Genomic DNA, 13,048 nt, shown 5'->3' with positions numbered 1-13,048 from the left:
CTCCCGGCCTTTCTGGACTCTGATTCACTGGAGGCAGGGTCAATAGGAGAGCTCTCACAGAAAGCCTGCCACTCGGGGCCGGGAGATTCCCAGGCAGGGCCCCTTGGGCCCCCCGCCTGACCTCTCCGCCCCAGGTCCCGCTTCCTGCCTGGGGTGGGGGACGGGGCGCGGGGGTGTCTCCTCTGCAACCTCCAGAGCCCCCAGCGGGTAGTGTGGTGATGAAACCGGGGTCTGCTCCCCTCTCCCACCCCCGATTCGGGGACCAGCGAGCATGTCAGTGCGGGGAGAGGAGACGGGGAGGCGACGAGGCCTAGAAATTACCTCTCAGGTGGTTGAGTCCCTCCAGGAACTTCTGGTACTTGAGCGCATTCATGGCCCCGAGGTGCTCGCCCCCCACTCAGCGCCAAGAAGTGGGTGTCATAGCGCAGTGACAGCTGAGAGGTGACAAAGGGAGAGACTCTCCGGTTTGCCTCACCCTCCGCCACCCAAGAACTGACTGGACTTTGATCACCCTGGCGAGTGATGTCACCCGGAGAGCCTCATTGCATTACAGCCCTTTGTGTTCCCTCATTTGCTGCCTGACCAGAAATACCTCCCCTAGCCCCGGCCAGCCCCCTCTTCGGACAAATGAACCACAAGACTACAACAGCCTCAGCCTATCGCACACCGCCTTCGGCCTGTAGTCCCCCACTGGCCCTTTCCATCTCCCCGACCCGATGTGTCTCCTCTACCCCTGCACCTGGAGAAACGCGCTGGATTCCCAAGCACGGGAAGCTGCAAGAAGACCAAGGGGTCGGTCGGCTCTGACCGTCCGGCCGTGGGGGGCTTTCGAAATGCTTTCTACCCAGGGACCGTCTCTATATGTTGCCAACTTGTACTTCCCAAGAGCTTAGTACAGTGCCCTGCACACAGTAAGTGCTCAATAAATACGATTGAATGAATGAGTACCCAGGAATAATAATAAAAATCGTAATTATGGTACTTGTGAAGTGCTTACTACGTGCAGAGCACTGTTCTAAGCACTGGGTTATGTATAACATAATCAGGTTGTACCAAGGCGGGCTCACAGTTTCGATCCCCATTTTACAGACGAAGTAACTAAGGCACAGAGAAGTTAAGCGGCTAGCCCAAGGTCACACAGCAGACGAGTGGTGGAGCTGGGATTAGAGCCCACGACCTCTGACTCCCAAGCACATGCTCTTTCCACTAAGCCACGCTGCTTCCCCAGCATGGAAGGGGGTGTGAGGAGTGGGATACTCAATCCTGTTGCCCTAATAATAAATTATTTTTATTAAGCACTTTTTTATGGGTACTTGTTAAGTGCTTACTATATGCCAGGCACTGTACTAGATACAAGGTTGGACACAGTCCATGACCCACGTGGGGCTCACAGCTTTAATTCCCATTTACAGATGAGGTAACCAAGGTCACCCAGCAGAGAAGTGGCAGAGTCGGGATTAGAACACAGATCTTTCTAATTCCCAGGCCCATGCTCTACCCACTAAGACACAACGCTTCTCAGATACCACCATAATAATTTAGTGTTAAGCGCTTACTATGTGCCAGGCACTGCACTAAGCGCTGGAGTAGCTACAGGATAATCAGGGTGGACATAGTCCCTGTCCTATATGAGGCTCACGTTCTAAGAAGGAGGGAGAACCGGTATTTACTCCTCAGTTTTCATGCATTCATTCATTTGTATTTCTTGAGCGCTTACTGTGTGCAGACCACTGTACTAAGTGCTTGGGACAGTACAATATGACAATAAATAGGCACATTCCCTGCCCTCAAGTCTAGAGGGAGGACTTTGAGTGGCAGAGGAGGAAACCAAAGCCCAGAGAAGTTAAAGGTTTTGACCAAGCTCACAAAGCCAGTAAGTGGCAGAGCTGGGATTAATAATAATGATAATAATAGTATTTGTTAAGTGCTTACTATGTGCAAAGCACTGTTCTAAGCACTGGAGAGGATACAAGGTGATCAGGGGGCTCCCACAGGGGGCTCACAGTTTTAATCCCCATTTTACAGATGAAGTAACAGGTACAGAGAAGTTAAGTGACTTGCCCAAAGTCTCACGGCTGACAGTTGGCGGAGCCGGGATTTGAACCCGTGACCTCTGACTCCAAAGCCCGGGCTCTTTCCACTGAGCCACGCTGCTTCTCCGGGTCCTAGGGTCCTAGGTCTCCCATAGCGTAGGCCAGACTGAGGCTGAACTGGCAGAATCCAAGAAACTCTGTTCTGCTCCTATTCCTGTTCCACTATCTCATTTCTCTTCTGGAAATTCTTGGGACAGAGAGACTGTAGCCTCATTTTACCAATTGGGGAACTGTAGACCAGAGAGCTGAGTAAGCCATACAAGGTCACACAGCAAGCTGGTGAAAGGGGCTGTCAGAACCCTGGCTGTTGGGTAGGGACCGTCTCTATATGTTGCCAACTTGCACTTCCCAAGCGCTTAGTACAGTGCTCTGCACACAGTAAGTGCTCAATAAATACAATTGAATGAATGAATGAATGTCAGCCCATCCCATTCAGTATAGCTTCGGGGCTCACTCTGGAGGAGGGGACTTCTGTCCTATAGCTGGGGGGAGGTGGGGGTCTAAGGCCTGGAGGGGATTTGTGCCTTTCCAGAGAAACCTGGGATCAAGGCTTCCACCTCCCACCCATCAGCCGGAAGGTTCTGGGTGGCTCCCTGGATGCTCGGAGGAATTATTTCCTGAATGTCCGCAATCACAGATGGGATGCAGGAGGGAGAAACGTCATCTCCAGGTGTGAATAATAATAATACTGGTGGTATTTGTTGAGCACTTACTAGGTGCCAAACACTGTACTAAGTAAGCACTGGGGAAGACACAAAGCTAATCAGGTTGGACACAGGCCCTGTCCCACATGGGGCTCTCACTGTACATAGGAGGGAGAACAGAAATTAAATTCCCATTTTACAGCTAAGGAAACTAAGGCCCAGAGAAGTGAAGTGATTTGCCCAAGGCCACACAGCCGACAAGGGGCAGAGCAGGATTAGAACCCAAGTCTTTCTGACTCCCAGCCCGTGTTCTATCCACTAGGCCACTCTGATGCTCCTTGTTCCTGCCCTGGGTCTCTCTATATCCCAGTTGCTCCTGTTAGACCATAAGCTCCTTGTAGGTAGGGAAGACGTGGGGCCTCTTAAGCACTTCCCGAGCACAGTGCACGACACCCCATAAAAATAATAATAATAATAATAATGGCATTTGTTAAGTGCTTACTATGTGCAAAGCACTGTTTTAAGCGCTGGGGGGATACAAGGTGATCAGGTTGTCCCACATGGGGCTCACAGTCTTAATCCCCATTTTACAGCTGAGGAAACTAAGGCCCAGAGAAGTGAAGTGATTTGCCTGAGGTCACACAGCCGACAAGAGGCAGATCAGGATTAGAACCCAGGTCCTTCTGACTCCCAACCCATGTTCTATTCACTAGGCCACTCTGATGCTCCTTGTCCCTGCCCTGGGTCTCTTTATATCCCGGTCGCCCCTGTTAGACCATAAGCTCCTTGTAGGTAGGGAAGACATGGGGCCTCTTAAGCACTTCCCGAGCACAGTGCACCACACCCCCATAATAATAATAATAATAATAATAATAATAATAATAATAATGATGGCATTTGTTAAGCACTTACTTGTGGGGATACAAGGTGATCAGGTTGTCCCACATGGAGCTCACAGTCTTAATTCCCATTTTACAGCTGAGGTAACGGAGGCTCAGAGAAGTTAAGTGACTTGCCCAAGGTCACACAGCAGGCAGGTGGCAGAGCTGGGATTCGAACCCATGACCTCTGACTCCAAAGCCCACGCTCTTTCCACTGAGCCACGCTGCTCAGTAATTACCATCACTACTAGCCCTGCTCCTACTGGTCGGGCCCTCGGAAGCTCCCGGCTTGGGCCCCTGCTGCTGCCGATCAACCCACCAATAGCATTCATTCATTCAATCGTATTTATTGAGCGCGTACTGTGTGCAGAGCACTGTACTAAGCGCTTGGGAAGTCCAAGGTGGCAACATATAGAGACGGTCCCTACCCAACACTGGGCTCCCAGTCTAGAAGTATGTAGCGACCGCATCCTGTCCCAAGCGCTTGGGAGAGTGCGACCCTACCGAGTTGGTGGACGCATCCGAGGGGCCCTTCTGGCCTACAGACGACCGGGATCTACTGGCAGCCACGGATTTGGAAAAACAACCACTTGAGCTAAGTGTGTTTAAAAGGCAACACATGCTGGTCTGTCACTTCCTCTCATTTCGCCACTGGAATCTTCTCCACCGGCATTTTATCAGATTGGAAAAAAATAAATAACCCAGGGTGTCTGGGATTGTTCCAGTGCGAGACTCTGACAGGGGGCTCCGGGACCCTCCTGCAGATGGACGCTCAAGGGGTCCTGGCCGTTAGGGGCAAGATTTAATAATAATAATAACTGTGGTATTTGTTTCATTCATTCATTCATTATCGTATTTATTGAGCACTTACTGTGTGCAGAACACTGTACTAAGCGCTTGGGAAGTACAAGTTGGCAACATATAGGCACAGTCCCAACCCAAAAACAGGCTCACAGTCTAGAAGGGGGAGACAGAAAACAAAATAAAACATGTGGACAGGTGTCAAGTCATCAGAATAAACAGAAATAAAGCTTAAGCACCTACTATGTGCCAGGCACTGTACTAAGCACTGGGGTGGATACTGGGAAGCAGCATGGCTCAGTGGAAAGAGCACGGGCTTCGGAGTCAGAGGTCATGGGTTCTAATCCCAGCTCCGCCGCTTGTCAGCTATGTGACTTTGGGCAAGTCACTTAACTTCTCTGTGCCTCAGTTTCCTCATCTGTAAAATGGGGATTAAGACTGTGAGCCCCACATGGGACAACCTGATCACTTGTATCCTCCCCAGAGCTTAGAACGGTGCCTTGCACATAGTAAGCACTTAACAAATGCCATCATCATCATTATTATTATTATTCTTACAAGCAAATCAGGTTGGACACAGTCCCTGCCCCACGGGGGGCTCACAGTATTAATCCCCATTTTACAGATGAGGTAACTGAGGTTCAGAGAAGTGAAGTGACTTGCCCAAGGTCACACAGCAGACAAGTGGTGGAGCCAGCCTTCGAACCCTTAACCTTCTGACTCCAGTCCTCCAGACGGTGCAGTAAATCACAGCAACCCCACTGTCACGTCAGCTCTTCTATCAATCAGCCAATTATATTTATTAAGCACTTGTGTGCGTAGAACTGTACTAAGCGCTTGGGAGGGTACAATATAACAGACACACTCCCTGACCACGGCGAGCTTGCAGTCTAGAGGGGTAGACAGACATTAATGGAAATAAATTACAGATTATCTACGTAAGTGCTGTGGGGCTGGGTGGGGGGATGAATAAAGGGAGCAAGTTAAGGTGACGTATAAGGGAGCTGAAGTAAAGGAAAGGAGGATTAGGTCTTCAGCATCTCCAAGCACACTTCCGACTCCTATAACAAATTTTCACACCCCTCGCATGCCTATTATTCACGTACCTATCCTCTTTCCTGGTATTTGTTAAGCGCTTACTATGTACTAAGTGCTGAAGTAGATACAAGATAATCGGATTCCACACGGGGCTCAAAGCCTAAGTAGGAGGGAGAACAAGTACTGAATCCTCATTTTGCAGATGAGGGAACTGAAGCACAGAGAAGTGAAGTGACTTACCCATGGTCACACAGCAGGGAAGTGGTGGAGCTGGGGTTAGGATCCGTGTCCTCTGATTCCCAGGCCCGTGCTCTTTCCACTAGGCCACTCTACCTCGCTTTCCATATTTCTCCTGTCAACTATTGCAGTGAATTCTCCCCAGCTAGACTGTAAGCTCCCCGAGGGCCGGGGGCCATCAATCAATCAACGTAGGTATTGATTGCTTCAGGTGTGCAGAGCACTGGACTAAGCATTTGGGACTAGTCCCTGCTAGACTGTGAGCCCACTGTTGGGCAGGGACTGTCTCTATATGTTGCCAACTTGTACTTCCCAAGCGCTTAGTACACTGCTCTGCACACAGTAAGCGCTCAATAAATACGATTGAATGAATGAATGGGATAGCCCAATAGAACTGCTAAGCACAATCCCTACCCTCTAGTATTAAGACTGTGAGCCCCATGTGGGACGGGGACTGTGTCCAACCAGATTAGCTTGTTTCTACCCCGCTGTTTAGAATAGCGCTTGACACACAGTAAGCACTTAACAAGTACCGTCATCATTTCATGTTCAATCACTCTACTGGACTCTCCCAAGCGTTCAGTACAGCACTCCACCCATAGGCGCTCAGTAAACACAGTGACACCAGGCGTGCAGGGGAGATTAGGATGCGGCTTCCCGGCTCCCCCAAGCCCAACCCTGGGGCAAGAAAGGCCCCGGACCAGAGCTCCCAGACCAGCTGCTGATGAAGCAGACTCTCCCACGGCCTCTGGCAACCCTCACAGTGGCTCCGACTGAGAGCTGATGGCTCGCGGCGGGAGGCCAGTGGAACTGGACAGCGGCCCCCCACCTCCCCGGGTTTGGGGGCACCAGGGCGAGCGGCACTGGGGGAGAGGGTCTTTTGATTTTGAAGGCACGGGGTCAAACAGGGAGAAGAGGGATTAGTGCCCAGCCCTCTAGCAGGCTGAGAGAAGCCAGTCGGCAGAAAGTAGCGTGGTGAGTCAGTTGTGGGGTGTCAGCCCCACGTCTCTCCTGCCGTTTGGGCTGCTGGGCAGGACCTGCCTGGGGTGGGATGGGGGGGTGGGGAGGGACTTCTGGGGTCTCTGCACCACGTTGGGGAGGTGGGGTACCAGGAGGCTACAAACACCCCGCCACTCCCCAAACCACTCTGGGACAACCTCTCCCCAGCTCTTGGGAATGCAGCATCCTTGCAAGGAGCATCCATTAGACTGTAAGCGCCTTGAGGGCGAAGATCAGGTGTCTTGCTCTGGTCGCGCACTCTCAAGTGCTTAGTACAGTGACTCATAAGGCCCTCAATGGCTGTAAGACTGTAGACTTGGTATGGACAGGGATTGTCTCTCTTTATTGCTGAGTTGTACTTTCCAAGCACTTAGTACAGCTCTGCACACAGTAAGCGCTCAATAAATACGACTGACTGAATGAATGCCATTGATTGACTGACTGACAGACTGAGTCCTCAAAAATGCAGGAGGAATAAGGGGGAGCTGTAAAGTCGCTTCAGAAGGGTTGATTGGTTGTAAGCTCCTCCCTTTAGACTGGAAGCTCCTTGTGGGCAGGGAACAGGCCTAACAACTCTGTTGTACTGTACGTTCCTAAGTGCCTAGTACAGTGCTCTGCATATGGTAAGCTCAGCAAAGAGGGCGGGGAGGCACTAAAGTCTTACAAAAAGCATCCTGAGAGAGAGAGAGAGAGAGAGAGAGAGAGAGAGAGAGAGAGAGAGAGAGAGAGAGAGAGAGAGAGAGAGAGAGAGAGAGAGAGAGAGAGAGAGAGAGAGACACGCTGTCATCCACATATACTCTCGCACAGAAACACGAGCAAACCCCTGTCGGTTTCTTCTGAGGCAAAAATCTACACACTGAAGAGGCAGTTGCTGGCCGATATATCCTCTCCCCCAACAGTTGCCCACACCCCAAATCGGCCGCATAAAATTTCTCCAGTGCCGGAGAACCGGGGATAAAAGCAGGTGCCGGATCCCTAGTGCTGGCCTGTCTTTGACCAAGATGACTTGCCTCATTGTTTCCCGGCTATGGAGGTGAGGTCAGACAGGGAGGGAGGTTGGGAGGTTGGGTTACACCTCATCCCTCTGCCTGCTGGAGGGAAAAAGGGCCTACACAGGTGGTGGGGAGAAAGTCGGGGAACACATGACGAAGCAGCCAACTTGGGCCTCGGTGGCTAGCTTAGGAAACTCCTGAGGAGGAGGAGGATGGCATTTGTTAAGCGCTTACTATCTGTCAAGCACTGTACTAAGCTCGGCGTTACAAACAAGGTTGTCACGTTGGACCCAATCCCTGCCCCACGTGGGGCTCGCAGCCTTAATCCCCATTTTACAGATGAGGGAACTGAGACATATAGAAGGCACCCTTTTGACTCCCAGCCCCGAGCTCTATCCACTAGGCCACGCTGCACAACGGTCTGCACTAGTGGCCGGAGATGTGGCTTGGGGGCCGGCCTGACCACCAGGCTCAAGGCTCTTCTAGTTCATCATCATCATCATCAATCGTACTTATTGAGCACTTACTGTGTGCAGAGCACTGTACTAAGCGCTTGGGAAGTACAAGTTGGCAACATATAGAGACAGTTCTAGTTCTTCCACTGACACCTCCCTGAGTTGAGTCCCTCTGGCTCTGTCTGGGAGGAAGGGCCATCAGGGAGGGCACCCCCTCACCACCATACTTGTGTACAAATCTTTAACTCTGTTGCACCCCGCAATCTATAAACCATCTTAGTCTGTCTCCCTGACTAGACTGTAAGCTTCTCGTGGGATGGGGCCTGCCAACTCTCTTGTTATTATACCCTCCCCAGTGCTCAGTATGGTGTCATGCACACAGTAAATACCACTAATGGATCAACGGTGCTCCACGGGGTCAGGCTGGAACTCTTTCCGATATGGCTACTTTGAACGTGTGGGTTTTGTTCAGCCCAGAGGGTCCTGGAGCTCTGCTGATTCCACACCAACTCAAAAAAAGGTCTCGGGCTGAAAACTCGCCCCTCTTCACCCCATCTCAGCCTGCTGGGATGCAGCATGGTCTACTGGAAAGCACTCGGGCCTAAATTATGATTATCAATCAATCAATCGTATTTATCGAGCACTTACTGTGTGCAGAGCACTGTACTAAGCACTTGGGAAGTACAAGCTGGCAGCATGTACAGACAGTCCCTACCCAACAGTGGGCTCACAGTCTAGAAGATTATAATAATTACGGTTCTTGCTAAGCGCTTACTATGCGCCAAGCACTGTTCTAAGTGCTGGTGTAGATACACACAGGGCTTGTACTTCTAGACTGTGAGCCCGTTGTTGGGTAGGGACCGTCTCCATATGTTGCCAACTTGTACTTCCCATGCGCTTAGTACAGTGTTCTGCACACAGTAAGCTCTCAATAAATACGACTGACTGAATGAATGAATTAAACTCAATCCCCATTTTACAGATGAGGTAACTGAGGCCCAGAGAAGTGAAGTGACTTGTCCAAGGTCACACAACAGACAGGTGGCAGAGCCGGGAGGCAGAGCATCTGGGTTCTAATCCCGGCTCCACCACTTTCCTGCTCGTGACCTTGGGCAAGTCACTTCACTTCTCTGTTCCATTTTCCTCCTCATGTCCTCCCTCCTACTTTGCCTGTGAGCCTGAAGAGGGTCAGGGACTGGTGTCTGACCTGATGATCTGCTTAGTACAGTGCTTGCTACAGAATAAGCACTTAAAAAATACCGCCGCCACCACGACATCCTCCTCCTCCACTCCCTTACTTCCTATTTTAGGGCTGTCCGGCTGCTAGGGCTGGGAGAAAGGCCCATGCCAGAACTCCAGCTAAAACTCTTAGGATTTCCAATCTGACAGTCCTCCTGTCCTGATGGGGACAAGGCTTTCCCATGGAGGAGGTTTCCAACTCTCCTTCTCAGTCAAGACCCCCGGAGTCAGCTGCCCTCCCCAACTCCCACCCAACTCCTCCGTGAGCTCTTTTATCTCCTCGTGGGCAGGGAACATGTCTACCCGCTCTGTTATACTGTACTCTTCCAAGCGCTTAGTACAGTGCTCCGCACACGGTAAGTGCTCAATAAACACCATTGATAGATCTCTCACCCCACTGCAAGCATCACTGTTCACCCACAGAAGCGTGAGGGGCTTAGGTAGCCCCCCGACACTGTGCTGGGAGTGGCTGCCGGCCACCAGGAGACCCCATCCCCACCCCCAACCCTGATGATAAAGTTGAGGAGCTGCTTCCATCTGGAAGCAGGGAGTGAGAGGGTGGGGAGGGAAATGTCATGGTGAGGGAGAGAAGGCCGGAGAAAAAGACGGGAATTTCCCACAAGGACTTGCTCCGCTGACCAGAGGAAGCCCACCGGGAGAGGAGCCCACCCAAAGCTGGAGAGGGGGAGTAGAAAGTCTCGCTCCCTCCCACTCCACCCATGGCTCCTAGAGTCTCTGGCCACGGCCCCGCTACCCGCCGGCTTCCGGTGATAATCCTTTGTTGCCTCGGACCAGAGGAAGGAAGAAAAATAAATGTTTGTGAGAAGTCAGGTCCGACCCCTAAAAATAGCACAATGGAATTTTCTTCTAAAGCTGCCTTTCATGAACCAGCGGCATCTCAATAAAGAGAAAGAGAGGCAAAAAGAGTGTCTGTATGAGAGAGAAAGAGAGAGAAAAGAGAGAGCGACAATGAGCAGAGATCCAGACACCAGAGGGAGCAGAAAAATGGCCCCAGATTGGGAGGATAGAGAAAGTCTGTTCAAGGTAGGCCGTTGTCTCAGAAATACTTACTCAAGAGCTTCAAAGATTAAATTGTTTGCGTATGTGTGTGTTAAAATTTCAAGTGTGTACACACTCCAAGGGGATCCACTTAAAGTAGGCTCTAATTAAAGCCACAGTGCAGATCTGGGGGAAAGTTTCAGGGATCAAGGGACCCCAGGGCCCCACCTCTCTACCTGGGGAATCCCTGTGACCTCAGTTTTCCCTATCAGTCAGTGGTATTTAGGGAGCACTTACTGTGTGCAGAGCACTATACTGAGAGTTTGAGATAGATACAATACAATGGAGTTGATAGGCCCAATCCTTAACCTCAAAGGCTTATAGTCTAGAGGGAGAGACTGACATTAAAATAAATAACACATTGGGGAAGTGGCCAAGTGAAAGGACCTGAACACAGGCTGGGGGTGGGGTGAATATCAAGTGCTTAAGGGGTATAGATCCCAACTGTTTGGGGGCTCAAGCATTTCATGGAAGCAAAAACCATTCATTCATTCAATCGTATTTATTGAGCACTTACTGTGTGCAGAGCACTGTATTAAGCACTTAAAAACCACACAGGCAGTCCCCTGAGGCATTAGGCAGAAGAAAGCTATATCCATTAAGTATTAGAGCAGGTGTCATTCAAACAGCCAGGTGACACAGATGAATTCCCAAGATTTCTCTAGTACCTTTCCTCTTCAAAACCCGAAAGTGCTTTCACCTCTCCTCAGAAAATCCCTGGGATATGGATGGGTAGAAAAATGACTTCCGTTTTACAGAGCTAAAAACCAAGGCACAATAAAGGCTAGTGTCTTCCCCAAGGTCACTCAGCAAAAGGGATTCAAAAAGAGGTATCCCACCGCCCAAATCAGCGGTCCTTTAGTCAGATTGTGCAACTTAAATAAGCCTGTATTTACACACACATACACAAACACACACTCTTTCTCCCTCTCTCTCTCTCTCCCCCCCTCCCCCTGCACCCCAATGGAAGAACCAAGGGAGTGGAATTGGTCTGCCCACGTGTACATTGGAAAACTGGATCTAACCCTTACCCTACTGGGGCAGGGAAAAGAAAACAACCAGCTCTCTCCCTAAAGGTTTGGGCTCCCTTCCAATTTTCTCCCCCAGCCCCATGTGCCAGGTATTTATAGAAGCTGCAATTTGCATTCACTCCAGTGGTTCCCGTACACCTGGAAGCGGGCACCAAAACCAAGACGGGTGGCTGATTGGTTTCTTCCACTGACTCCGACCCTCTCCACAGCTGCCACCCAAACGGCCATGGGTGGGCACCGAGGGTGGCAGGGGGAGGGTTACCTGCCCCGGTTTGTTTTATCAGTGACCTAAACGGGAATCTGGCCCCTCCAGACCAGTCTCTTCCCCGCCACGGATAACGATCAAGTAATTCTAAACATCGCTGGACCATCCTGAGGTGACCACTTGGCTCTCTTTGGTCATTTTCCTGGGGAAGCGTGCCAGCATATCGCCAGACGTCTGCCGGTGGGCAGCGCCCAAGCGCTATTTGGAGTGGCCCCTTTGGACCCGGAGAGGCCCAAGCCAGATCTGGGAAACCGGGACTGATCCCTGGAGACTCAACCCCCCCGGACCCCAAATCCCCACCCAACGGGTGGTTCTGTGGGCTGACCGGAAGGTGCCATCCACTGGGGGCATGGCTTCTCTCAGGTGCAGTCCATCAGAGTCCGGCTCTCAAATGTTCTGGGGGAGGAGGAGAGGGAGAGAGAGTGAGAGGGAAAGAGCAGGAAAGACTGGGAAGGAGGGAGGGAGGGAAAGAGAAGGAAAGAGTCTTGCCCAACCCTGACAGCTGATGAGATGGCCATGATGGGCCCCGGGTGCGGAGCGGACGGGGAGCACGGCAGGGCAATCAGAATGTTGAACTCTTCCCCATCATCCATACGGCCTCTTCTGCGGGATACCGGGCATTGCTCAACCATAAATGGAACTGCCTGGGCTCCCCAAATCCCCTCCTTCTCCCAACCGTTTCTCCAGGATGCCTAGAATAACCCAGGCTTCCCAAAGCCAGGATAAGGATGCATTCCCGGATCGGGTCCCGCCCGGTTCTACAGGGGTCCCCACAGTCTGGCAGGTGGAGTCTCTCCCTCACAGCCCGGGATTCGGGGAGGAGGGGGAAGCCAATGGGCCCCTCCAGCTGGGCCGCGTTGACACCGAGTATTGCTTCAGGGGCCCGCCCGGAAAGGGGAGAGCCGAGGGAGGCGACGGGAGAGGGAGCTGACGGCTTCTGGAATAGCTACCGGGCGGCCAGCTGTCCGGCCGGCTGCGGCATCTGAGTGCTCTCCGCCCTGCAACAACTGCCGCCCCTGGCAGGAATCAGAAGCATGCCAGACAGCTGGTGGGGCCGAAGACCCCTGGGGCCACAGACCCAGCTGCGGGAGCCTTAACCGCACATGGGGAGGCCTGTCAGCCGGAGAGAACACAGGGGCATCCCACTCTCCCGGGGTGGGGTGACTTCCTTTTTTATGGTATTTGTTAAGCGCTTACTATGTGCCACACGCTGTTCTAAGCGCTGAGGTAGATACGAGGTTACCAGGTTGGACACAGTCCCACATGGGGTTCACAGTCTTAATCTCCATTTTATAGAGGAGGGAACTGAGGCAC

The 13,048-nt window shown here is 51.7% G+C and overlaps 1 protein-coding gene across 2 annotated transcripts in view; it reads right to left on the bottom strand.

The window, feature by feature from the left end:
* Positions 1-13,048, bottom strand: part of MACF1 (microtubule actin crosslinking factor 1) — a 337,049-nt gene that overhangs the window by 265,868 nt on the left and 58,133 nt on the right. Inside the window, exon 1 of one of the 2 annotated variants that reach the window (XM_038758001.1) lies at positions 322-405. The exons of the other annotated variant lie outside the window; for it this stretch is intronic. Within the exon in view, the coding sequence (XP_038613929.1) occupies positions 322-373 (52 nt within the window). The 5' untranslated portion in view covers positions 374-405. Of the gene's footprint in view, positions 1-321; positions 406-13,048 lie in introns of those variants that run through there. 2 annotated transcript variants of the gene reach the window in all.

Source organism: Tachyglossus aculeatus, chromosome 16 (genome assembly GCF_015852505.1).
Source record: "Tachyglossus aculeatus isolate mTacAcu1 chromosome 16, mTacAcu1.pri, whole genome shotgun sequence".
NCBI lineage: Eukaryota > Metazoa > Chordata > Mammalia > Monotremata > Tachyglossidae > Tachyglossus > Tachyglossus aculeatus.
Note: the sequence above shows the minus strand (reverse complement) of the source record. Positions and strands in the feature narration are given on the sequence as shown.